The sequence below is a fragment of the Neodiprion fabricii genome, chromosome 4 (genome assembly GCF_021155785.1).
Source record: "Neodiprion fabricii isolate iyNeoFabr1 chromosome 4, iyNeoFabr1.1, whole genome shotgun sequence".
Lineage (NCBI taxonomy): Eukaryota > Metazoa > Arthropoda > Insecta > Hymenoptera > Diprionidae > Neodiprion > Neodiprion fabricii.
In genome coordinates, this window is record NC_060242.1 from 22,584,580 (window position 1) to 22,609,445 (window position 24,866).

The window sequence follows — 24,866 nt, forward strand, 5'->3', positions numbered from 1 at the left end:
ATTCTACAAATCTTATTCGTATTACATACATTTCACATCAGATGTTTTTTGTCTGCGTGTGTATAATTTTCCGGTAATAAGCATTATATGACAGAAAAAAAAGTATGAATGCATTCGCTTTTGAAAAAAAGAATCACTCTGCAAAAATCCACAAACTACCTGATTTGCTTCAATTTGTGTTGAATAATCCGGCACGATGCAAAAAAACCGTTTAAAGTTTACCGTACGACCATTTGAATATGTATGCTTTAATGACAATAGTTTCTTTTTCAACTTTCATTTTTGTAACTCATCATTTTCGATTAAAAACGCAATATTTCGTTACATTTTCTATCAGATTCCATACAGATGAAAAGTCGATTTACTCGTTTGATTTTGAGTGAACGGTGTACGGACAAAAATTTTCAAATTATTCAGATATATCTTCACAATCGTGGAGGGAATGTAAACAAAGTGTAGAATTTATCTCTGTAATTTTTTCTACCCACCGAACCTCCATAAATGATCGGTAAGATCGAAATGTAAAGTGGAAGTTAAAAAACTGCTTGCGAAATTTAATTTTGTGTATTGATATGAAACCTTATTTTAACTGTGTTTTCAATCAACACACTCTTATCTAGGATGTAAATTACTTTGTTTCTTGAATGAGAAGTCTTATTTTATTAACTTTTTGATACAATCTCAAGGTTACATAACAGTGAATATGTTAACTATAACTTCTGAAAAATGCTCGCATTAAATATCGTCTGCAAACGGTTGATTATCAATTTTTTACCGACCTATGACACTAAGAAACATACTACAAGCAAGCTCAAGGGCGGTTAAGAATATCCAATTTCAAAACACATGGCAGTTTGTAATTTATTACTTCTATTTTTGGTTCCCAGTATTTTCGAAAATCGTACTCGCGCTGTTCTTGAATTATCGTTGTTTTCTTCTTGGCTGACTTCGAAATTCCTATAGTACATATTACTGAACGTAAGATCAAGATAAAAGATATAAATATAACCGTTACCACATTTCCGTTGTTGTGAAGTCAAATTTTAATTAATACAATATACACTCTCTGCGCTCTGCTACTAAACGGTAAAGAAACTAAAAGATATTCACGTGATTAATAGTGCGTAAATGAGCAGCAAAAACTTGAAAAATACTGGGGCGAAGGACTTTCGAATTTTTTCACCTCTTTTTTTAACGACCATTTACACCTATACAATTACTAAGGGTTTTCAGCATATCTGAACTCTTATAATTAGTTACTCAAGCTAGCTGATTATTATCTTCTTTTGTGCTTCCGATTAGCATAATATTAATGAAAGGATAAATTACGAAACACACAGGTCTAATACAGGTTCCATCATTGGAACTTGAAAATTTCTATTTACGAGCCAACTGTGCCTGTTTCTCTCCGCAATGCGTCGTGCATTACACTCACGTGCGCGATTTTCGTGAGCTGAATTCCTGTAAATAAAGAAGTATTCATCGAACATTTAGCATAAAAAACATGCCCGCGTTATACAAACATTTTTTTAAGTTCAGTGCATTTGAGAGTTATTGTTTTGAAATCAATTCCAATATCACCCGGAGTCTCTTATTGTTAGTTAAACGTAACTAGAATATTTTCTATAATAATTTTTCAAACTTTTATTTTGCCAAGTTTGCGTTGCGCACGAATTTTTTTTTTTTACAAACTGTATCAGACATACATATTTAAAGTTAAATAAGCAGAAATTAGTTTTCGAAGCCTGGATCAAGAAAACTAACATTATGGGCGATTGATGAAAATCTGGTAAAAATAGAAGATCGTCCAATTGAGTTGCAATCACTTTTTTACGATGTCATTTATGAGATAGAATAATTTATGAACAATGATGAGAAATGTACATCAATTCTTCAAGAAGGTAAAAATATGGTGACATTTTCGAAAGTGGTTGATTCAGAAATTCTCTTGTTATCAGAACAAGATACGATCGTGCGCAGTTATAATCATCAAGAATTACTAATTGAAAACTACACTAGGCAGCTCAAGAAAGAATAAAAATGTCGTCGTATTACGCAAAAACAAATGTAAGCTTCCTCGGTAATCGATTCTATGTTGGGTCATTTTATATTCTGTCTATATTACACCGCATATAACGATGACGATAATTTGCAATCTGTTTTTGAATTCATCGAAACTCATTTGTGGATCCGATACAACAAATCCCATGAAACAATCGCTATTATTTCCAAGAGATCGACATCGCCTCGTGTGTGGCATGCTATCAGAATTAAAGATTCACTCAGAAAGAGGTTTCGGTTGGGATTTTAAAACATTTTAAATTTTACTCGAGACATTCTACCGATAGACTGATTCTCTCACGTAATTAATTACCTTACATGCTCAAAAATTATTTAAGACTGTGGGGCAAACTTACAACATGAAATACGGAAACCACTTTACGAAATACATTCTTATGATATATTGAGGTAGCCATTTGGAAGTTCGTCAAATCCCATGTCAATTCTTGCGTAGGATCTCAGAACATACCACATTGACAAATTCTAGCTATTCAATTTTTGAGTCTTCTAATTTTCAAAACTTGTGTACTGGTATTAACCTGAGGAATTTCAATCCGAGGCGTATATGGTGTCGAAGTGTCACAACAATGAAACGTAATCTTACTGTTGTTGAACGAATATTATCACGCAAATCACTGTTTCACTTTAAAATAATGAAAGAAAAAAATCTCATGAAAATCCAACATCAGAATTTTTACAAGGGGGAGGAAATTTGCAAACACGGTTGTAAGTGAAAATCGATTTCCTCCTCTTCTCAAAAATCACTCTACACACGATGATCATGTTGCTCTGCATGAAATCGAGATGCGGTGCGAGCCAGGATGATAGGCAACCTGACATACCGCGGCGCTTATGAAGTAACATCCTGTAAAAGCTATCTCTCATCGAACTTCTCAAGTGACTATTTTCAAAAGACCGATCCTTTCGAAATAGGCATCATTTTGCTCTGCAATATTTCGCTCATAATTTATTTAAATAGTACTTTATTAGGTAATGAATAATTTTCAATCATACTATGACTGCGTACCTCACAGAAAAGAGAAAAATTACAGAATCCCAAAGCATCCCATACTCGGTTATTGAAAATCATGCTTGTACGTGTATGCGATGTATAATTTCTTGTGTCGTTCTTGTGCTTTCAAGTTCAAAGCAGAAAAATTCTAATCTATTTATCAGATGCCAATAAGATTCAAAACAGTAAGGGGCCAAGATTTTTTACAGTTTAAGTACCAAGTGCCAAATCGATTAATGTTGAGATTTGGTATGATATAATGTTGCGGAAAATAATAAATTCTAGCTATTGTGGCAATTTTATCTCGACAGGAAATTGCCGCAATTATTTATGATTTAAAAGAATGAAAAAATTCTGTCATCAGAGAACTACAAATATAATTTACAGCTATAACTACGACTACATAGATTCAGTCGAGCCTCTTGTGATTGAAATATTTAGCAATCTTTCCATATTAGTCATGTTCGAATTTTTATACTTTCTTTTTGGATCTTTGGTTTTACGAATTACGGTTTATGTAACTACAATGCGATCGATCGGCAAAAAATCAGTCTCTTCCAAAGAAGAATGACAAGTTTTGTAGCCTGAAAATATATTATACTTTCTTAAATTCTGCAATACTTCAAATAAAAATTTTTCATGTGGCGAGTACGCAAACGAACGTTTATCTACTACTCTCTGATCATGAGACGGAAATCGCACAAGGATGCTGATACTTGGGCTGACGGAAGTAATTCAAAAATCCTAAGAATATTTACTTACAAAAGAATATGGTGGAATTAGCATTCAATTATTTTCAATATAGGATCAGCGATGTAGATTTTTCAATTATTAAAAATTCCTTCAAATTCGAAATGAAAGGATCAACTCTTGGACAGATATTTTTAATTCCAGATATGAAAATTTATCCGAAAAAATCAAGCACTTACCCGTAACTACGGCCTAGTACTCGCTAGAAATTGATTTCGCTCGCATTGCGGAAGCATCCTCAGCTATGATACATTCACGTAATGTTTGCCTCGCTTTCCCCGGACACTTTGCATGACCCGGAACAATGTTGAGAAAAATTAAAGTCAACTCTACAACCAGTTTTATTATATATATTATATATACATATAGACACACATGTACAAAAATATACAGCAGCTGCATATGCTGCCTATAATACAAAGGAGCTAACTTATACATTATAGCGCAATATAATGTTTCTACGTATCAAAACAATCTAAAAAACAACTAGGCTCTATATTTACCACGTACTTGCAACATGTCTGTAACACACATCGATTTATGCAGGTAGATGAATGGCTAAGAGTTTATTAATCGTTTACTGCTTTCCCGAGACAGGTATAAGCAGGAATTAATTGTATAACCCGTAACGTGGCATAACGTAAGGTTGGTAAATAGATCACGTTACGTCTTCCGATTTTATCATTACACCTAATCACTGTTCACGCGGCGCAATTAATGTATTTGCACGCATTTCATACTAAACGATAGAGATCCTGGTTGTGTAATTTATAAATAGGCAAAGTACGTAGAAAACGTAAGCATTTTATAATCATTTTTTTTTTACTTATATTCAATTACTTTGGGAATAGCTCAGGCACCAATTGATAAATATAAAAATAGCACCGGGGAATTTTGCTTTCTTTGAATTATAAATTAAATATATTTGTAATGGCACCGTAGCAATGATTTTAAAATCTATGATTCTCGGTCTTGTAGCAGAAGATTATTATTTTATGATCAATTGTGCATTTCCAGATCATCGCGTCGTGTAAAAATACCACTGGAGTTGAAAAATTAAAAGGTACAGGGACGATATTCATTTACTGATTTATCTATGTATTACCGACTATTCGAAGGCTAAGGTTAGCAACGGTCTTGTCCCTTTTGCGAAAAACTAGCCGTGATAGCATGTAAATATGATTATTTCACATTGCTGAAAAATTGTATAATTTGGTGCCGTGTGCCGATTTGACTAATTTTTCAAAATAATGTTACGATCGCCTGACACTTGAAGAAATAAATAGTAAATAGGATTGTGAGAAATATAGTACATTTTGAACCGCTTCTGAGCATTTTCTAGTAGCGTTGATTGTTGCTCTTCGAAGTCTTCGATCAGTTGAGTAAACTCTTCAGATCCTTTGGGTTCGTCATCGCGATTATTTTCTTCTATTTCGGATTGTCGGAAGGTAGGCCTTTGATTGCGAAAGCTCCGCGGAAGAAGGGCTTGAATACTTCCAAAACGTTCTGTGTTCTGCGGGCTGAATTCTGTGAAAATAAGTCACGAATGTCTGATTATTGATTATAGGCATGGAAAAAAGTAGATCCAAAAAAATCGCAATTTACATTGACATGATTTATTGAATCTCACAATCAGATGTGTTATGTATGAACTTGGATGATTTTATGTAAAAATTACTAGCAACGCGCGACGAAGACACTTATATGGAAAGCGGATTGCAAAACCCCTTGGAATATTCCGCGATCCGTAATTAATTTGATCAGGATAGTGGTGTAATATATATCCTTTTCACGTCCTTGAGTTAGTAACGAATTGAACGCTTTCCATAATTCAGTGACTCACATGCTCTGAGTACCTGAACACGCAAACCAAGCCGATATTCTATTGAATTCAATGCTCATTTTATTAAGGATGATGATGGAACGAACCAAACATGAACATATCGCGCAATCGACAGTTCTTCACCTACCAATCTTGGACCAAATTTTCGATTAGTCTTCAACTCTCAAACTTTATTCCGTGTAATAAGAGACCTGTAGAAGATCAAACCCTTGACTCTACCGCTCGTCGAGATAAAAATTATTCTTCATTCTATGCATAGAAACTTGGACTTTGTTCCATCACATTTCAGATTTACAGGTGTCGAAAAGCCCAAAGTTCTCGAAAAAACATCAGTTTCACCATTGGAATAATTTTTACCCCTGAAAATTTCGCGTTTCAGTAAATAGCATATTGTATTACTAGTGCAGAAAGTGAGCGATTTTCGACGAGTGTGAAATTTACCGCACCAGCTGCGGCGAGCGATGTAATCATAGATAACGGCTGTCCGCGCACGGAACACACGCTTTTTTTCCAACACGAGTCAAGGCAAGTTTGTTTTGAAAAGCACTGAAGGTGCGGCTGACAGCGCGTAAAATTGGAGTTAGGTGACTTACGGGCAGTGATACACGGCGTAAAATTGAGTTATTCGAAAGTGCGCATACGCCAAACAAAGCCCTGGTAATTATTTTCAATGTAATTGACCGTCGAATATCTTAAAGATCACGGACCTCACATCGCGTAGAATAAGATTTCCGAATAGCAGATGAATTGTAAATTCGAGCTGGATTGTCGGGTGAAAAATTCAAACGTATCGATAATAGCCTGCGGTATGTAGAATTTCCGAGCGCAGCATCCGACCTCTGCGCCATACGTGGATGCAATAGGTGTGTAATCTAGGTGTTTGTATACAGGCTATTCGATGCCGGATTTCGCAATGATAAGTGAAGGGACGCTGACATATTGGCAAACTGCGTTCTCGATTAAAACCACAAGAAAATATGTAATCGGTACATTAAGTGAGCTATTCACCGTTATTACGCTGCTCAACACCTTGCTGACGTTGGTGATGAGAGTGAATCCGTTGCCGAACACAGGCGGTGGAACATCCAGAGAGACGTGAACCCTGTCAAATTCAGGAATATCCTCGGTCGTCGTTGCGATGGTCTGGTTCAAGATAGAAAATGAATAAATGCGATTAGATGGATTGGATTTGGTCAAAGCGACAGAAATGAGGGAAGAAACGTTTCTAAATATGAATTTCATCCGTCTGGCCTTCGTCGATGGAAAACTGGTTCGCAGGCAGTGCAACTATTAGGAATGCAACCTTCAGCTATCAGGTTTTACGTTTGATAGCCAAGCGTGACTCGAAATGCACATTAATGTGGTGGATTGGAACTCGTTAACCGTCCAAGTTGTCCGACTCGATCAACAACCCGCTATCATTTGCCTAATGCAGAAATTCGCTTCTGCGCTGCGAAGCCAGTTTAGCCACTTGTTTTGAAATATGCTTGTAGCATCAAACTGGGTGTGCAGAAAGTGTGACAAACAGGAATTTGTCGCATTTCGTCAGGAGTGATTTTACGCCACGATAAGGAACTGACTCGATTCTTTAATGACGTCAAACGAATGTATGTAAAAATTTGAAGCTACTTTTTCCGACAAATTTTCACAACATAACAAGATGAGTATATCACGAAAGTAATTTTTTTTTCTAAGTTCATTTAGTTACGGTATCCGGTAACATTGAATAGTAGAAGTTTCTATTTGGTGAGAAAAAAAAAAAAATGAAAAGTTCGGTGCGACAATAAACTATGATTTCAGTACAGTACCGAAGGATCAAAAAATGGATTTGTAGGATTGGGGAAAGAGAGCACATTATCCGTATCAAGTAGGCCAGGGTGATGAGAAATGAAATTCATATGTAGACAAAAATATCGAATGTGATTTTATTATTCTTGAGCGTCAAACAACGCTATTTACATCATTTACAGGATACGCAAAGCGACCTTGGTGCCTTGCGTATCAGGACTTAATATTTACAAGTCTCTTAAGGTTCGGTAGTATTTGATTATAAACTAGACAGAAATGGCCAGATTGGGAGTGGTGGGCGATTTATAGTGAAGGGCTGCTTTATCTGCCGAGCTAAAAAAAAACCAATTTCAAACAATAGAATAAAAAATTGAACAAGTGCAACCACTTTCCTAAGTGATTGCATTTTTTTTTTTACAAAATTTTGAAAAGCCGCATTCCCTTGGATGTCAAGCAAGCCTGCCGTGCACGCTGTGTATGTGTAACCTATTGTACCCACGGTTACATTTTAACCACCACAACATTAGTTATAATCGTCAGCTGCGGTATGTTTCGAGCGAAACAAGTAGCTAACCTTGAACTCGAAAAGTTAAGGAATTACAAAGTTAATTGGGTAAAAAAAAAAATAAAAAAATAAAAAATTTCTCACCTTATAGGGCAGTGTGATAGTTAATTTGAGTAAAATATTCGCATTATCAATATTATGAACCCGCTTTCCGAAGATGAATGACACGGTTGATTATCAAATGTGAGGCTATCAGGTATTCGGTCAAATGAAACTCTATGTGATCAAAGTAAAGGTATTTCACGGCTGCTCCACTTTGGTTAAGCGTCATCGTGTGCACCCAAAAATGATTATTTCCACCGTATATCAACCAGCAGCCGCGTCGTGATGAACCCGTTCAATTAAAGAACACGAGTAGAATATACATTAGAAAATTGTATTCTGAAAATCCTAATTGCGAAACGAAGTACAAAACGAAGAACAAAGAGTTGAAAAAAAAAAAAAAAATGACAACCGAAATCAAAGTATAAAAATATGTAAAAGTATGTACTCAACAAGTAGATACAGCTATAACAATAAGAAGTATAAATTATAAGCGCATCTCCGGGACGAACAATTAGACGTGGATCTTACACGCCGATACAAGCGTTTTGTTATTCCATTAGTTTGATTCCACGAAATACGCCTGCGCCGTCGACGAATGATAACTAGGGGTTAACCACGAAGCGGGGTTAAAGCCGACTGCAGTTTCAAATCGTTCGAATAACTCAGTATGGTCCTCCTACCCCGCCGTTAAGGTTGGCGAAGGCGCCGAGGTTCACGCCGCCACCGGTTGAACCTCCTAGGCTGAGTCCTGCTCCTGCGCTTGCCTCACCGCTACTGGATCCAGTGCCAAAATCAGTCGAGCCACCGGCGGATCCTCCAGTATCTCCACTTCCGCCGCTAAGGCCGCCTAGAAGACCTCCCAGACCGCCGCTTCCGCTGCTGAGACTGGAAATCGTCTGGATTTTTGAGGACAAGATTCCTCCGAGGCCACCACTGAGGCCACCAAGGAGTCCACCTCCAGCAGAGCCTAAATTTTTAGTGAAATGGTTCACAGTCAACGGACAATTCCTAAGTGAGAACCGCGAGGTTCGGAGGTGTTATGAAACAGTCGGAGACACGCAATCAGCGTTATGCTTGATGGCTCTTGTCGATTCCATGGCAAAGATTGCTCTTAGGCATGTTTGTAACTTTAGGCTTGAACTTTGGACTCTCACTTTTGGGTGAGAGAGTAGACTGAATCACCAGTCGACTAAAATTTCGATGAAGATAATCGTGATATAAAAACTGTAAGCCTGTTCCGGCGTCTTCAGTTTTGAAACTTATCTACTTGAATCATTTTTTTTCACGATCTTGCATCAAGCTCGGTGTACGATTTCCACATGCAATAATTATTTCACTACCTTTGTAAATATCAAGATTAACTGCCGTCCGTTTTGCAATTATAAACCGCGATATCAACCCTCCGTGCGAACAATTATTTTTTACATCTTTTGTCTGCACGCTTTCTCCGAGTGTTCCAGGCTCTCAAGGATTCGGAAAAATTGAGTCCTTCTTCTCAAAGTGTTAACTGCACCACCCAAGACTTGGCAGACTCAAGAGTTTCGAAGTATTATTCGTAAAAATTGATATTCAGAAAACGACTGGGCCCTGATATTCCCAGTGTTCGCACGGAGGGTTAAAGGATTGAACGTAATGTCCTGGCTTAAAAATGTACAGTCAAGTATACCGACCATCGCTGCTACCTCCTGAGAGTCCGCCTGACAAGGAGCTAAGGGGGGCGATTTTTGATGCAACCGCATTTCCGATTCCGCTGCTAGCGGTTGAAATGAAGGAAGTGGCACCGGATATTAGAGGACCGATGCTCGCAGTGCCGGCTTGGATCTTCTGAGATATCAGATTACTGATGAATTGGCTGGTAGCTGATTGAGTATTGTCAATGCCGAATGCCGCGTTCTTGGCTTTGTTTCCTTCCTCTAACGCGGCAAGTGCATTCGTCTTCGCGTCTAAGAAGGAGTCTAGTTTCTAGAAAGAAAAAAGCACATCTCAAAAATTTATTATTGAAGTACACCGTAGGTCCGAACTACGTCAATACTTCATGCACACATCGTGACAAATGTTATCGGAAACGAGTGATTATACCGATGCTGCGAGTCGCTGAACGTCGGTTTATAGTCACTCGATTGTTCCTGCTTAGAAAGTGGCCTTCACTCCTGCAGAACATAGATTAACTGCGTAGAGCGGTTATGCAGATGTAAATGGAAATCACCCGGAAATATTTCGTTGGTTTTATATCGGCGCTCTCTGAAAGGTTAGTGACAATAATAATTTGGAATATTTTTTACCCCGAAGACGAAGTTGATGATCCCATTTGTGGCACCCAGTTTGATGATGCCAATTTTCCTCTTATCCCTGTCTCCCCTCTCATTGTCAGTGGCAGCATCTCCGTCAGCCTCGACCACATATACCTGCCGTGACACAATGCTCATGTCAAAGATGAAGAAGAACGAGGTATACACTCTAACGGTTACTTGAGGAATTGTTTCGTCTAGCATATGGTTTTTTGAGCTACAAGTTTTAAGTGATGCTAAATAATGATTACGTTCACGTTGCTTGAACAAAACGGATCTATCAACGAAAGCGTTTAAAGCCTCTGATAATAATCCTGACAAAATTGAAATAATTAAAAACAAACAAACTAGTCAAAAAGGGTTCACGGTTTGGTTAGAATATCACAAATAATGCGTGCGAATGAGATTGAAATTCAGGATAAACTGTAGAGCTTTACGCATTCACAAGCTTGCCTTAAGCTTGTCCGAATGTTTTCAATTCACCTTATAATGTTTACAACTGTAATTTCAAGTTGAGTGACGCATATCACAGAGCTAATGCCAACAGAGTATAAAATTATTATTAAGTCTTCTTTTTAAGCTAAATATAGAAAAAAAATCTCAAGTCAAAGGGGCGTATATATTTTTTTTTTCAATAGTTAGCTTGAAAATGAGTCAATGGAAAGATTGTTAATGAGATAAAAAAAAATTAAACGCCCGTTTGGTTAACTCTCCAAAGGCAGAAGGGCGTATAAATAAGTATACAAGCCCTTTTGGCCTTAGCACCGCGATATTCTTATGTGAGTTTAAAGAGATAAGCTTACGTTACAATTATGCGAGTGTCCTTGCCTCTTGCAAAATCTAAAGAACCCAACTGCTAGAGCCAAATGAATTAATACGCAACGCGAGGCAAATAATTCATGAAATTCTTCTTAAGAGCTATAAGAATTCAGCGGACAACATTTCGGCCAGTAGGTCCGGCTCTCTTGTGTAACTTTCATTCGCTCGAATAGCAACTGGACACGAGTGGCGTAACTGCATGTCCTCAAACTTGTAAATTCGACTAGTCAAGAAAGTTTTCGGTGATCAATTCCTAGAAATTTATTAATTTCAGTGGGAAGCTTGGAATATTGAAGTCCGTATTTAAGGAGATAAAAGTCATCGGTATGCGTCAGGAAGACATTACGCATGCAAAAATATGCAATTTCATGTTCTATCAGAATTCGTAACTAAACGCTTTCGTTTCCAACAAAAATCTTAACAGATCAGTAGCGAAGTTTAACTCCTTTAAAAATGTTGAAACTAGCGTTGCGATACAAAAATTGTTTCACGACTGACGTTATATTAATCGTCATTATTATAACTTACCCTGTGTACTAAAGTGCAAAAAAGTCGGAAAACGAAGTACAATTATCGAAAAACCGCAATGTTACAGAAAAAGAAAACAGTTCGTCGCTTGTTACATGATCGAATTAATTTTTCTACCGGTAAATCGAGCGTCGAAGATAAAATTTTCAGTGTTATAAAGTTACGTGAACTAACCCGTCAATGAGAATAAATAATGTTATTACGTCTTTAATTTTGAAACATTCAATGGAGAAATGCCGCCGTCTAACGATAAATGAGAAATCGTAGAGCAACCGCTGCCGAATCATTGCGTAAGAATTAACACACACGAATATGTACGATTCCTTTCGCACACACGAGTGTCAAGCATGGGAAATAATTTGACTCGGACTTGACGAGGGTGACGCGTGCTTGCCGGTGATATGTGTAAAATTTTAATTCATACGTCGACATTCGCGTGATCCATGTGTGCCGACACACACATGCACGTCTGCTTGTCTGACTGTTTCTCTGTGCTTATCGGCTGGACCGTTCCTTCGACTACTTTCACTATCGAACTTACTCGGTTACCGTCAACGGTCGCGTCGGCTTAAGGTTTCCTCCAAAGTTAGCAAATCTCTACGGGCAAATAATTACCGTGAAAAACCTCCTCGATAATACGTTCCTCGCTTCCATTTATTGTCGCTATAATTTCTGTACTCAACTGTAAAATTGTTCGGAAATCGGTTGCGTGTAAAATCTTTTTATTTAAATTTGTACTTTTAGCTGGAGTGAAAGGATTCACAGAAACTTACGACGGTGGAAGCAAACTTCATCAGGCTAGGCTCTTTTGATAATCGTTGCGAAAAGTCTTTTGGCTAATCGCCGGTTGAATATAAGATGAAAAAAAACTCAACGCAATCACGGCGACATTTAATCATCAAGAACTGAGACTTGGGGATTTTATTATATTACGTTGTTGGTATGCTCGGTTCAGAGTGCCTGAACTTGAAACTTCGACTCATTGTCAGACTGTGACTGAATTGCAATCTGACGGGTTGTACGGTGTTTCCAACATCGACTACGATATTTGAAAGCTCGGTGATTGGATATGTTATGGAACGTTAGGAATACTCACTTCGTTGAGGGGATTCAGATCATCCACAGCTTGTCTCTTGACGGGACCGGCGTTGACAACGGCCACTGCCACGAACAGCCCACACAACGTACACGCTAGTTTCATTTTATTGGATTGATAACAAATTAAGGTTTACCTGAAAGACAAAGACTGCGATTATTCGACGGTTTAGGGCAATAACAGGGCAAATGCGCTCACGCCTACTTCAACTATGAAATTCATTTAGCAATAACCGCAACTACATCCGAGCAGTGAAAGGATTCCCAAAGCTTTCTGACTGGTTAAAAACGTGGCACTGAACTCGTCAAATTAATTTTACATTTATTGCACACAGCCGAAGAGAAATCGTGAAATTATTCAAAGGTGGGTCAAGAGAGGATCCGGATACTGGACTGCGGATATATGAAAACAAAAATCACGTGAGATCCTGTCGGAATTGAAGAATCCATTCACGTTTTCGACAGGAAGGTAAAAGAGAAAAAAGGTAAAAAGGAAACAATTTCTGTACAAACAAGAATGCAGCGAAATTTTCAAAGTACGTAGCGTTATCAAACGAATTTCAAAAAGAAAGCGAAAGAAGAATACACTCGGAAACTCACTGCAAATATTTATTTTCTTTCACAAATTCAGACGCCGCCACTCTAGGATTATTCTTTACGCGAAGTTATTCGGGCAGATAGTGTTGAGACGGCTGTCGGAGTGTTAACCTTGAGGTAAATTAGCCCTGCTGCCACAGGCGGGTTAGTAGTGACTTACCGTGTCGGTCGGCCGAGGGGATGCCTGCGTGTTTTCGAGATGTGTTCCAGGCGGCGTATAAGCCTCGTTTGAGAGACTCCAGAGAGGCGACTTCGATGTCTTGCGGTCAGCGAATGTATGTATGGGTCTTGCTAGAGTCGGTCGCTTCGTAGGTGGGGTGCTTTCGACTGCAGCACCTCTTATATCCTATGCCACTATAAGCAATATTCGCACTAGAGGCTGCCCAACGCAGACAAGCGCTAATGTCGTTGTTTTAGGCGGCACGTATGCCCGGAGGAATTGAATAATGCGCCGCGGTGATTAGCCCGAGTTCCCAAATCCCTCGTTTTTCTTGCCCAACTCTAAAGTACAACCTAATCCCGTAAAAATTTGTCCGCCAAAAACATTTCACAATACCTGGCACGAACGTCACTCGCTGCTCGGCATTATCTTAGCCGGACAATTCGACAGGATCTGACACGAGCCGAGTGGGCGCAGACACGAGAAGCATGCCGGAAAGATTGCGATAAAAATTAAAAATACGATTTACGCTGTCACGTAGCAGTAAATTCTTCAAATTATTCCCAACGATTTCTATTTTTTTTTTTTTCTTTTTTTTTTTAGGTCTTTTTAATTCGTTCCAGAAGCACGTTCTTAATGTCCGACGTAACCTACGCGGTATTCGTTTGAATATCGTGCGAAGATCTATTTTGCGCCGGTGTAATTGATCTCATTTCGATCCGAACGAGTGCCGCTTATTGATGATTCCGGTTGTGTGTATCGATATATCACTGCATGCCAGAACTATTGCCCAAACTCATATTTCGGACATCGAACCATTCTACATCACTCCGTTACAATTACTCACTATGCGGTTTCATAATTAAATGTTTCGCAATCTTGTAAACGTAGTGCGTTTAACCGGTCCGCATAAATTATACCAAGTTTGCAAATTGGAAGAGTTCAACATTAGGATTACTCTTTCTATTTGATTGGAGTGTGCGGGTAGGAAAGAAACAAAAAATACGTGCGAATACGCCAGCAAAATCTAACGAAGCAAAAGATATGTCGAGCAATTTTAATGCCTGCATGCAATATGCATAGAAACTGTGTCGATATTTCACAGAGTTTGCGTCGACGTCACTGACAAATTAATCTCGAACAATTTTTAAGAGCACCATACTTTGGCGATCGGTATGTTATAAAGATTTTATATCGGGTGTACGGTCGAATTAAAAAGTTTTCTAAATACAGTACTCATTTGCCAATCAAGCACTCAATGCGAAGTTTCCATTCGTTGAAAATCGCCCAATTTCCGCAGTTGTAACGCAACATATTATCACTTGGACAACCAAATTTTCGTTAACTGAAAAAACGCTTTCTTTGCTGTGACAAATGCTTAGTATTTGCAGTGAAATACTTTTTCACCACCGGCAAAAAAAGCCGTTGTTGATCCAAACAATCCTTACATCTAGTGTGGTTAGTTTGTTTGGTCGCGGAATGGCTTTGCCGAGGAACGTACAGATATTATTTATTAGGCGATAGGGATGGTTTGTGTAAAAGGTAAAAAATGGTCTGGATCGAAGTAAAAACATAGCGCAAAAGGGAGACGAATGGATTTTTAATTTCATCATTCCCTTGTAACGCAGGCTACAACTTTACGCTTGAGAGGAATGAAAAATGTTGGAATCCGTCGAAACGCGTTGTGCGTATCACGTTTTATAAATCGAGAGTTATTTTAATTGCAAATAAATAACAGTCGCAGATTCGTAGATTCATATCACTGGCTCTAATTATCACCTCTCTCTTACGCAACGGTAAATCTCTCCAAATCGGTAGACAGGATTCAGTTTTACGTAACTTGCAGCTTACAGTGATTCTGCACATGGTTGCTAGCAAAGCTAGAAAACCTTATGAATTCAAACCGGTGAACGTGCCTCTATTCTAGTTATGTTTTCTAAGATTTATAGGATACCGGCCATGATACTCGTATATTCAACGAATCGTAACAACTGTAATAATAATGACTAAAAAAGAGAAAAAAAAAAAGAAACGAAGAAAACCGACGTGTTTTCATCTTTATTCATACGAATAAACGGGACTTGTAGCAGCGCGTCGGTTCGAAGACGTGCTTGCGAATACAAATTGCTTCATATGAGATTCGGTCACCGTCATGACGCCAAACTCGTAATCGCGCATTGTCCCTGATGTGGAATAATGAAAAGTCAGTTCGTTTCTTCGGTGATTGAACATTTTCGCACGTCTCGAACAATGACACTTATAATAATACTACGGCATTAAATGCGAATCCATATATTTTTGTGCACAATCGCCGGTCCACGCTGCTTGCAAGCTCGACCCATTCGTTTAGTGAAGAATTACTAAGCGAAACGATCGTTGAAGCCAATCTAGAATGAATTTAATATTTGTAATAACATGCGTATACCTTGTAGTGAAAGTACTTAGCTTTTATTTCTCATGGTCATTTTTTTTTTTTTTTTCCTTCTACAATCCGAGTTAAGCAATGTGTTTTTGAATCAATCAACGTTCGTGCAGCCAACGCATTCGCTACGTCATCACTCGCCGTAAAGTAAAAACATCCCAATTCCGTTAGTGTGGATTTTGGTAAGAGCCCATCGATATCCTCACCGATAACATAGCGAAGCTTGATAATCATCAGTATGTAGTATAATAATAAAATAAATATGTTTTTACACGTCTGTTACTTATACAATCAGTCGCATAGCATTTCTTCGTCTTTATGATTTTAATCAATTACCGATTGTTGTACCGTCGCGTGAACGTGTAAATATTTTCTGTAAATACAGCTAATGTGCATTTTATTTTTAGACATTTGAATGTACTTGAAATGTCTTTATTCAATCTACGATTTCATTTCATTGAAATATAAAAGTAGTTTTCCTATCTCGTGGTGGAAATACTTACATCACTCTCACAGCCACGAGCAAAAATGGAATTTACCATGACATCGTGACTGACAATAATTTTCGAATAACTCCAATCTCACTGAAAAAAAATTCTAAACATAGCGGAAAACATTGAGTTGTACAGGAATTTACTAGTAATTAATTAATCGTTTCTCGCGGTGAATCGTCTATAACAGAGTTAAAGAATTTTTTCTTTCTGGTCGATAGAAAATTTGATTTTGTAAAAAATAAAAATTACAAATTAGTCACTCGAATCAAATCTCATGTTTCATATACCAGCTGGTATTTTAATAAACGTAGATGTGGTTACAAAATGAAGAAATACTTGATCGATTTCTAATGACAATCATACTCGTATTGGATTAATTTTGAAACGATGAGACCTCATCGAAACAAAACGTGAAAAGTCGTGGGTTTTCAGAAATTACAAATTTTCGGACGAATTGAATGCTCATGGTGTGAATTTTTTTCGAAAGTTGATTCGTTGTGGGAAGTACGTGCATCGGTTGGACTGATTGAGAAATAAATATAAGCCGCATGTAGTCAGCATGCCGGATGTGGTCGTGCGAGGTGGCGCCTCGTGGGGAAGTTTCGCGTACTCAAGTTGTACAATCCAGTCAAAAAACTGATGAAACACAAGCAAAGTCAAATCCACGGTTCAAAACTTGAATTTCAAGAGAATCGAATCGAGTCTGATAGAAGAATTTCTCATTTATAACGACATGAAAACAAAATTGAAATATCTGAATATAAAGAAAATAATTCACTCGTTGACTTCGGAAAAAACACACCATTATTTTAGTTTTTTCAAATTCAAATCGTAATCTTTGGCAAATTTTAAATAGTCAGATATTGATGCTTATCTTGTGAGTGAATGCCCAACGAATTTTTTTGACATTGCGATTTCTAACTATGTCGAAAATAGATTTATCAGTTGTAGTTGGAAACAATTTTCTAACATAGAGTGTTTGGTGATTATCTATCGACAGTCGTCAGCGTTGTAAAAAAAAGTCATTTAATAATGACGTTAAATGTTAAATCACTGCCTTCGAATTTTCGGTTTAAAATATTTTTTTCCAGCTGGCGCAAAATTGTCCACAATTATCAACACATTGTTACTACTCGTCTTTCTATCGAGATTTCTCATCTGACTGTACGATGGATTCATCCTTAACGAGAAGCTTTCGCGATGCTCTTTTCGGAACGCGAAGCCACGTGAATAAACGTATATAATATACTTCTCATAACTCTCTTGAAATGCGATGATCTCTAGAAACTTGAAACACATCTCACGTTATGCAAGAATGTGCGGCTTTGCAGGTGTGGAAGCTAGATTCAGTAAACTACCGTAACGAATGAATAGTGAACAGGATTGGCTTCACTTTCTTCTAGGACCACGTTACACAATTATAAAACCCCTTCGTGATCCAAAATCCGTCTCATTTCGCATGGGTCGCAGTTACCAAGATGTGCGCACAATAAAAATTCTCGAATCTCACAACGATATATTGTTTTTCGAGAAATTAATAATTCATATTCGCCGTCTGGAGGTTCTTTCTTTCTTTTCCTTCTTTAACATACGCACACGTGATGTTTCATAGCGGCGGTCGTTTCTCCGGATCAAATTTATAGATGGAAATAAATGATGACCGGAGAAACGTGCTTGTTATAACGATTTATATCCACTCGTCTCCTTAAGACTCATCCTGCTTTCCCTGCTAGACGTTTTTCGATTTGAGACGGTTTGCATTTTACGAGGCAATCGTATTAGCGAAACTCGAGCTATGCGCTAGGAAAAAAACACAATCGGAATAGAGGATATATTTTTGAAACTGTCAAAGAGAGACCATCGCCGCATAGGTTCCAAAAAGAGATGAGGTTTCAATAATCGTATGGATTACGTAGTTATGGTTAGTACATGCAATGGAGATTCCAAGCCGCTCTTACTACATTTTCGGTCTGGATTATCATGTTGAGTGGCAGAAGCAAGATACACAATTAAGTATTTATCTAGTTCAGCTGAAAACTTGAATTGATTTAAGAGATGTGAGTAATTAGAGAATTACCCACCGGTCGATTTTCCCATCGTCACGAGGAAAATGTTCAAGTGAAGAGACTGTATAGAAATTCGCAGCTGAAATGAAATTTCGATCTAATCGTTATAATCTTTCAACGGTTATACGGGAATAAATTGTTACTAAATGAGAATTGAAGCTCCTCATTCCTCAACGACAAATCCAACCTGTATTTGAGTGTGTTAAGATCCGAAATCCTTGCGAAATTCACGAGCAGAGAAATTATCGTGTTCAAATTACGTGCCGTAATTTTTATGATTGTATGCAATTTTAACACAATGAGGTGATTAATGAGAAAACAAAATGAAGACTGCGTTATTATTGGCGTGTGAATAGTCATCTGAATTTTTTAAAGTTAAGGGGATGTCGGAGTTCCCACAAAGTGAACAAATCATATTTTACACTTTTTATTCTCCCACTAGTAATTAGGTTACACTCAGAAAAAAATTGGTCTTAATGACCAAAATTCGGTCCTGGAAACCGAATTTCACGGTTAATATACATCCGACCTAACATTATTTTCACACAAATAAGAACATTAGTTGATTTTATAGTGCGCGGAAAACGAAAGGGCTTAGCTATACCTAATAAAAGGTTTGGCACCATAATCCCGTAGATTCTGTTGCGATTGCAAAATCAGATTTACACATTGAAATTATTTTTTAAGGATTGAAAAATTTTTGTTTCATTGTTGTAGCTGAAAAGTTATCGTTTGATTGTAATTTACATTACATAAATGAAGTGCCACATCAAACAACAACAAAGAAATATGCCATTGTGAATTAAAAGGCTGATTTAATGACATTAGACCACGAATGATTTAGTTCTGCTGATTATACTGGACAGATGCCTGGAGCCTCTCCTAATAACTGCCAGCATTACTCCTCTTGGCGAAAGGATTTTTAACGCGATACAGAAAGCAATTTGCCACTTAGACAAAAAATGTTGTAGTCTTACGGTGTAACGTGTTATTTGCTAGCGGTAATCAATTAGTAGCTCTCATGATTTCGTAAATTGACTAATCTTCATTGACCAAATAGATTTAGTGAACTGTATGAAGCGATTTAGTTGAAGCTACTATAGGACATTCAATATTTTGATAGTACCATGAAACAAGTATCATTTCATTAAATTGACTTAATTCAAATAAAGATTTGGTAAGTATATTTAATTCAATTCAATTTTCTTGTGATTTTGAAACAATTATTTCGATAATTTTTGCATTTACAACAAAATTTGGTGCTCCCACGACAAAGTTTTCTATAAAAGTGCCCAAAAATTAATTTTTTTTAAAAAGCAAAAAGTTTTCTCTTCGAGTATAAGAACGTCACAATGGTAAAGGCCATAACAAATAATTCACCGATTGATTAGAATCCGGCCATCGTGAGATCCAATTATAATGAGAAATCTTTCTTACATGGACACAATTCCCAACACTCTAAATCAAATTTTATGCAATGTCGAGAAACGTATTCTTAACGACATCGTGTTTTCAGCAAAATTTCTTCCATCGTTACAGCTCATTTTGTAACTTTTATGAGCACATAAGCGCATATTTAACCTCCATCATTTACCAAAGCTTGAAACGATTCCATTATTTCTACGAGACAAAAGCTTGAAATAGAACCTATTCGGTTCGTCGGACCTTCAAATTCCTACAATCCTCTGATTCACACCTTCTAATAAACACGTTGAATATTGGCCCAACTCCACTAGCCACTGTAATTGTATGTTCGATGGTAAAAGTAAATTCGGACTAATGCTGGCCCGAACGTGCGAGTTCAATTAAAACAAAAAATGTGGAGCTAATGAATATTCACGAAATGAGAACAGACCGCTGTAGGATTTACATAATTCTACAGTTTAGCACTTTCTTAGATTTCCACGCGTGATGCAATGGGTAAAATAATGTCGAAAGCAAAGAATTCCGAAATATTTTCACTCCAGCTTCTCTGAGACGCGCGCCAACACAGACGAGAGCTTTTCAAACTAGAGGAAATCCGTACGATGATAGGTGACATCAGAAAAATAGCGTCCCGCACATAACGATGAAAATGTTCAATGATGCTTGTTCTAAGAGAGAAAGGCGAAGAAAGTCTCCGTGAGAATAGACTATAAACAAGATCGTAGATACAACAGCGGATGCACTCAGTTAGCCTCGAAACTTAACCAGCGCAAGTTTCATCAAAGACTCGTGACCGAAATAATTCTATACCGAGCGTTGATCCAGTTCATAGTAATTATATTGTGCCGCTGTTTAAAACCTACGTTAGTAAATCCCTAGAGCAGTAAACTGAAAACTGGGCCAGATTAGCCATGCCCAAATATTCATCCTGCAGTAAAACACCTGCGACGGAGTTTCCGTCTGATGAAATTACACGTTTGAGATCGGAAACCAGATACTGTATTGCGACACTACTGCCCTGAGCAAAAAAATTTTGCGGCAAACGATGTTTTGAAAGTAAACCTATTATTGAAAGTCTACGTTGACCTTCGAGGACAACGTCCAAGAGTCCACAAAATCTAACCGTCCCTCGATACAGTCTTTAACTCGAGAAACTACCTTCTAATTTTATCGCTGATATTGAGCCACGCATCAATTTTATTTTGGCTCAAAGCGCGGAACGCTTGTTGAAATAAAATTCAATATTTCGCAAACAAGTTTCGACGTGTTCTATGGAACATTTCACAGCCTGTACATGATCGGGTTAACTTGAGTTAGCGAGTTGAGCTCGTTTCGTACGGTCGAATAATAATTCGAAGGGTGTTTCTGAGTAAGCACCACATTAGGTTGGAATACAAACTAGGTACCTGCTTCATACAAGTGCCTTGGATGCTGAAATCCAAAGCAGAGTCGGGTTCCGTTGTTACACCGTTTCGATTACCGAACGGATGATTGCGTGTCAAAAGTCTTCCACCGCACCGTTCTTTCAATACTTCACTGTCTGACCGAAATTTTGAAAATCAAATTTTAATTTTGTCAACTGTACGATTAGCCAATCACATGCAACTGCAGAAAAAATATAAATTTGATTGCCCTCGAGAAAAATACACTCTTCAAGTGTTGTGTTCACTAATTTATACTGGTTTCAAGAAATTATGTCACCTATATCATGAGCGAAAATGAATAAAAATGAATCATTGGTAATTCCTACAGAAATTTTGTAACTTTCACATCGTTTTCTGCGGAATCATCGATTTTGATACATGCCTTGTGCAACCATACAATTTTCGTCTCAGAACATATATCCTGTTTCGTGTGAGATATGCGCGTTGGAAATGTTTTTAGGAGAGTTGAACTTCAATTTTTTAGGCAAATTTTTAGTTATCTATACCACAAAAACATTGCTGTGTAGAACTTAAGCTTCAGCTAATTGTCTGCTATTAAACGAGGAACCATGTCAAGAGTATGTCCAAATTGCTTAATAATAAAAATCTAATAATTCTGCAATTGGTAAACTAAACGTATGTAGTAAGCTTAGACTATCATAAAGAATATTGTACGTTAAATCATTGGGTTGCGGAATTTCTTCAACTGTTTCGGGTACATCCAACTCGATGAAAAGACATTTGCTTTCCTAATTATTATGTATGCAATAGATGTCGTAATGGGCGACTATATTTTTGTAGTAAATGGGCGTATGGAAATATACAGTAAAGACTGGTTAGGCAATTTTTTTACGAGTTCCTTCAACTCATCATTCGAGTGTGAAACACTACGGAAATTGATTTATAACCTAAAGCAATCGGTCATAGTATCGGGTAGCTGATTAATGTTGAGTGTCACAGTGGTGAAATGGGGAATTTGCAGTATTTTAACACAGAAACCGGATTAACCAAGTATTTCATTTGTTCAATCGGTATTCGAGTCTAATTATTAATACACGGTTCATTTTTGACATTTCGAAACCATTCACCACCACACCAGCTTCATTTCTTGTAAAGTGCGCACTGTTGAAATGAAATAATCGTCAGCTCGTAGAGTTATGGAAGAAAAGCAAATGTACTGAAGTATTTTGTTACTCTGATCGTGAGTAAAGTTTTCTCTTCATCGTAGAGTTAGAAAATGTATTATCAAATGATTTGCAAAAGCATGCCTCGATCATCCTCGTACTTTCCGAATCGTCTTGATTCAATGATTTAAAAAATTAAGTTTCTTGGATTCAAGACTGAAGGTTTTAAATTTTAACGTGCCAGGTCTTGTCAGTGCTTCGTTTAGAGGATTCTATAGTCAGTCTTTATCCAAGGTATAATTGCGAGAAATCTTGCGAATCACTTCGAAATTGATTAATTCGTTCCATTTATGATGAGTAAATTCTAGCTACCACCGAAAATTCACTGAAATCAAGAAACATTGACGCATTTTAAATCGTGAAGTGTGAGGATGGCATTTATGTTGATTATTATCTTGACCTAGGGAACACTGATACTAAAATCTGTAGTCAGCATTTTTTAGGTAATCACATTCTTTACTCATTGAAACTCAAACATTCACGAAAAACGACGGTGGTAGACTACTATTTATCAATAAATAGAAAAAAAAAAGAAACAGCAAAATGTTCTTGTAACAACTCTTTGCTTATTTCAAAGCTATGTTAGTCTGAATAACCAATTTTCATAAAATAAGTGAGGATTTAGTTCGTCTGACATGGTAATTAATTTGTATGCTTGTTTAAGTATAACGAATCACGCCAGCGAATTCTATGCTGTTTAAACGATGCTTATATACTTGAGTGAATTACCCGTCATTACAGGTTTTCGAATTATTCTTCAACGAAGCAATGATATAGAATTTGCTCTTACTAATTAATAATTTATATGCTTTGGAACGGCGCTTTACCGATAGAGTAAACAAGTATTATCGAGTATCCATCGATTTCTATAGCAGGCGCTATTTTAGAAGGAAAATCTATCTCACTATTCTGTTTTAGTGTAAACGGAAAACTGATATCAGGCCATGTAGGTATAATAACTGAATATGAATACGTAGCACCACCAAAGAGTGTGCAACTCGGTTCTAACAGGGTCCGTAAAGAAATATCGTAAACACCGTTTACCGAGTAATGTTCAAAGTTTGCAAAAAATAATTCTGAGACCAAGAAACCGATATTTTGGAACTTTGTGCAGATAATGATTCTCATAATCCGTAGCAACCAAGTACCTAAGCAACTATCGATTCAGCATTCAAGTTCCGATCCTCACATATACAAGTCAATATTATATGTATAATGCATTAACGCTCAGAGCACTCATGCTTCGGATCCAAGCTGAGGTATTTTTTGCAGACAAATAACAAATCGCAAAGTGGAACATTGCCGTATACATATTGAAATATCCAAGGTACAAATAAGAAACGTGCAAACGCGTATGCATGCGACATTCCATACTTTTTATCATCTATTCCACGCACATGCCATGTACGAAGATATACCTGTAATATGCTTCTGCCGTAACAGTCAGGATCCAATTTATTCTATCACGCGTGAGATGGAGCAGCCGATTGACAATCGTCACTGTCTCGTCCGAATAAGTTTTCACCCGGAGAAAGGATCGGCGCGACCTAATTCCATCCTCCGAAACCTGTTCGAACTATCGACTCAATTTCGTCTCCTAGTATATTATAGACAGAGAAAGTGATCATCATTTTGCATAATTGAACAGCTCATTTGCAAGTCTTACATGCCCTAAAGCCGTCTCACCGCCAGGAGTATACGATCATCAAGGGGTAATGACAGGAACCAAAAACGTCAATCAGGAACAATTGTAACGGTATTTGTGCTCTGGATGGATAACAAGGGCAATAAAAGGTCGCGTGCTCACCGAGTTTGGGTCGGTGAGCTTCCCTCCCACTCCTCCAACCATAAACACGTTTCCCGATAGGATCTTTGCTTCTGGCTACCGTGCCACCACTCCACTCCACTCCACTCCACTCTACTTGACACCGTCTACACTTTGGTTTAAATCACGAGAGCGATGTCGGAGGCGATTAAATCACTTTCAAACACCTCGCGCAGAGATCGGCGGACACCTCGGCTTACCTTTGGCGACTCGCAATCAGCACGGTACTGCACCACCTTACCGGACCGTCTCTCCTTGGCTCGGGTCCTTTTCAGACGAGCATTTCACTGACCTACGTCTCGGCCACCAGAATGCCGAGGATTGGTAGACGATCCGGCAGCAATAACTTCTTGGTCCGTCGACTGTTTCTCGATATCGTTTGCGTCTCTTTCAGTCGTTTACCTGTGCCGCAGATGACACTCACTGTTAGACTGCTAGGCGTAAAAGCCTGCTGGGAACCAACACGCCCACTGTG

General features: G+C 37.8%; 1 protein-coding gene and 1 long non-coding RNA gene across 2 annotated transcripts in view; one reads left to right on the forward strand and one right to left on the reverse strand.

Annotated features, from left to right (window-relative positions):
* LOC124181446 overlaps nucleotides 1-24,866 on the forward strand; it is a 59,808-nt gene that overhangs the window by 27,988 nt on the left and 6,954 nt on the right. The window lies entirely within an intron of this gene.
* Nucleotides 4,160-24,553, reverse strand: LOC124181444 (keratin, type II cytoskeletal 2 epidermal-like). The gene is made up of 8 exons (XM_046568027.1): nucleotides 24,374-24,553; nucleotides 13,552-13,745; nucleotides 12,796-12,931; nucleotides 10,347-10,469; nucleotides 9,735-10,026; nucleotides 8,745-9,031; nucleotides 6,675-6,809; nucleotides 4,160-5,350 (listed from the first exon to the last, which is right to left on the reverse strand). The coding sequence occupies exons 3-8, from the start codon at nucleotides 12,898-12,900 to the stop codon at nucleotides 5,252-5,254; spliced, it is 1,041 nt and encodes a 346-aa protein (XP_046423983.1). The 5' UTR covers nucleotides 12,901-12,931; nucleotides 13,552-13,745; nucleotides 24,374-24,553; the 3' UTR covers nucleotides 4,160-5,251.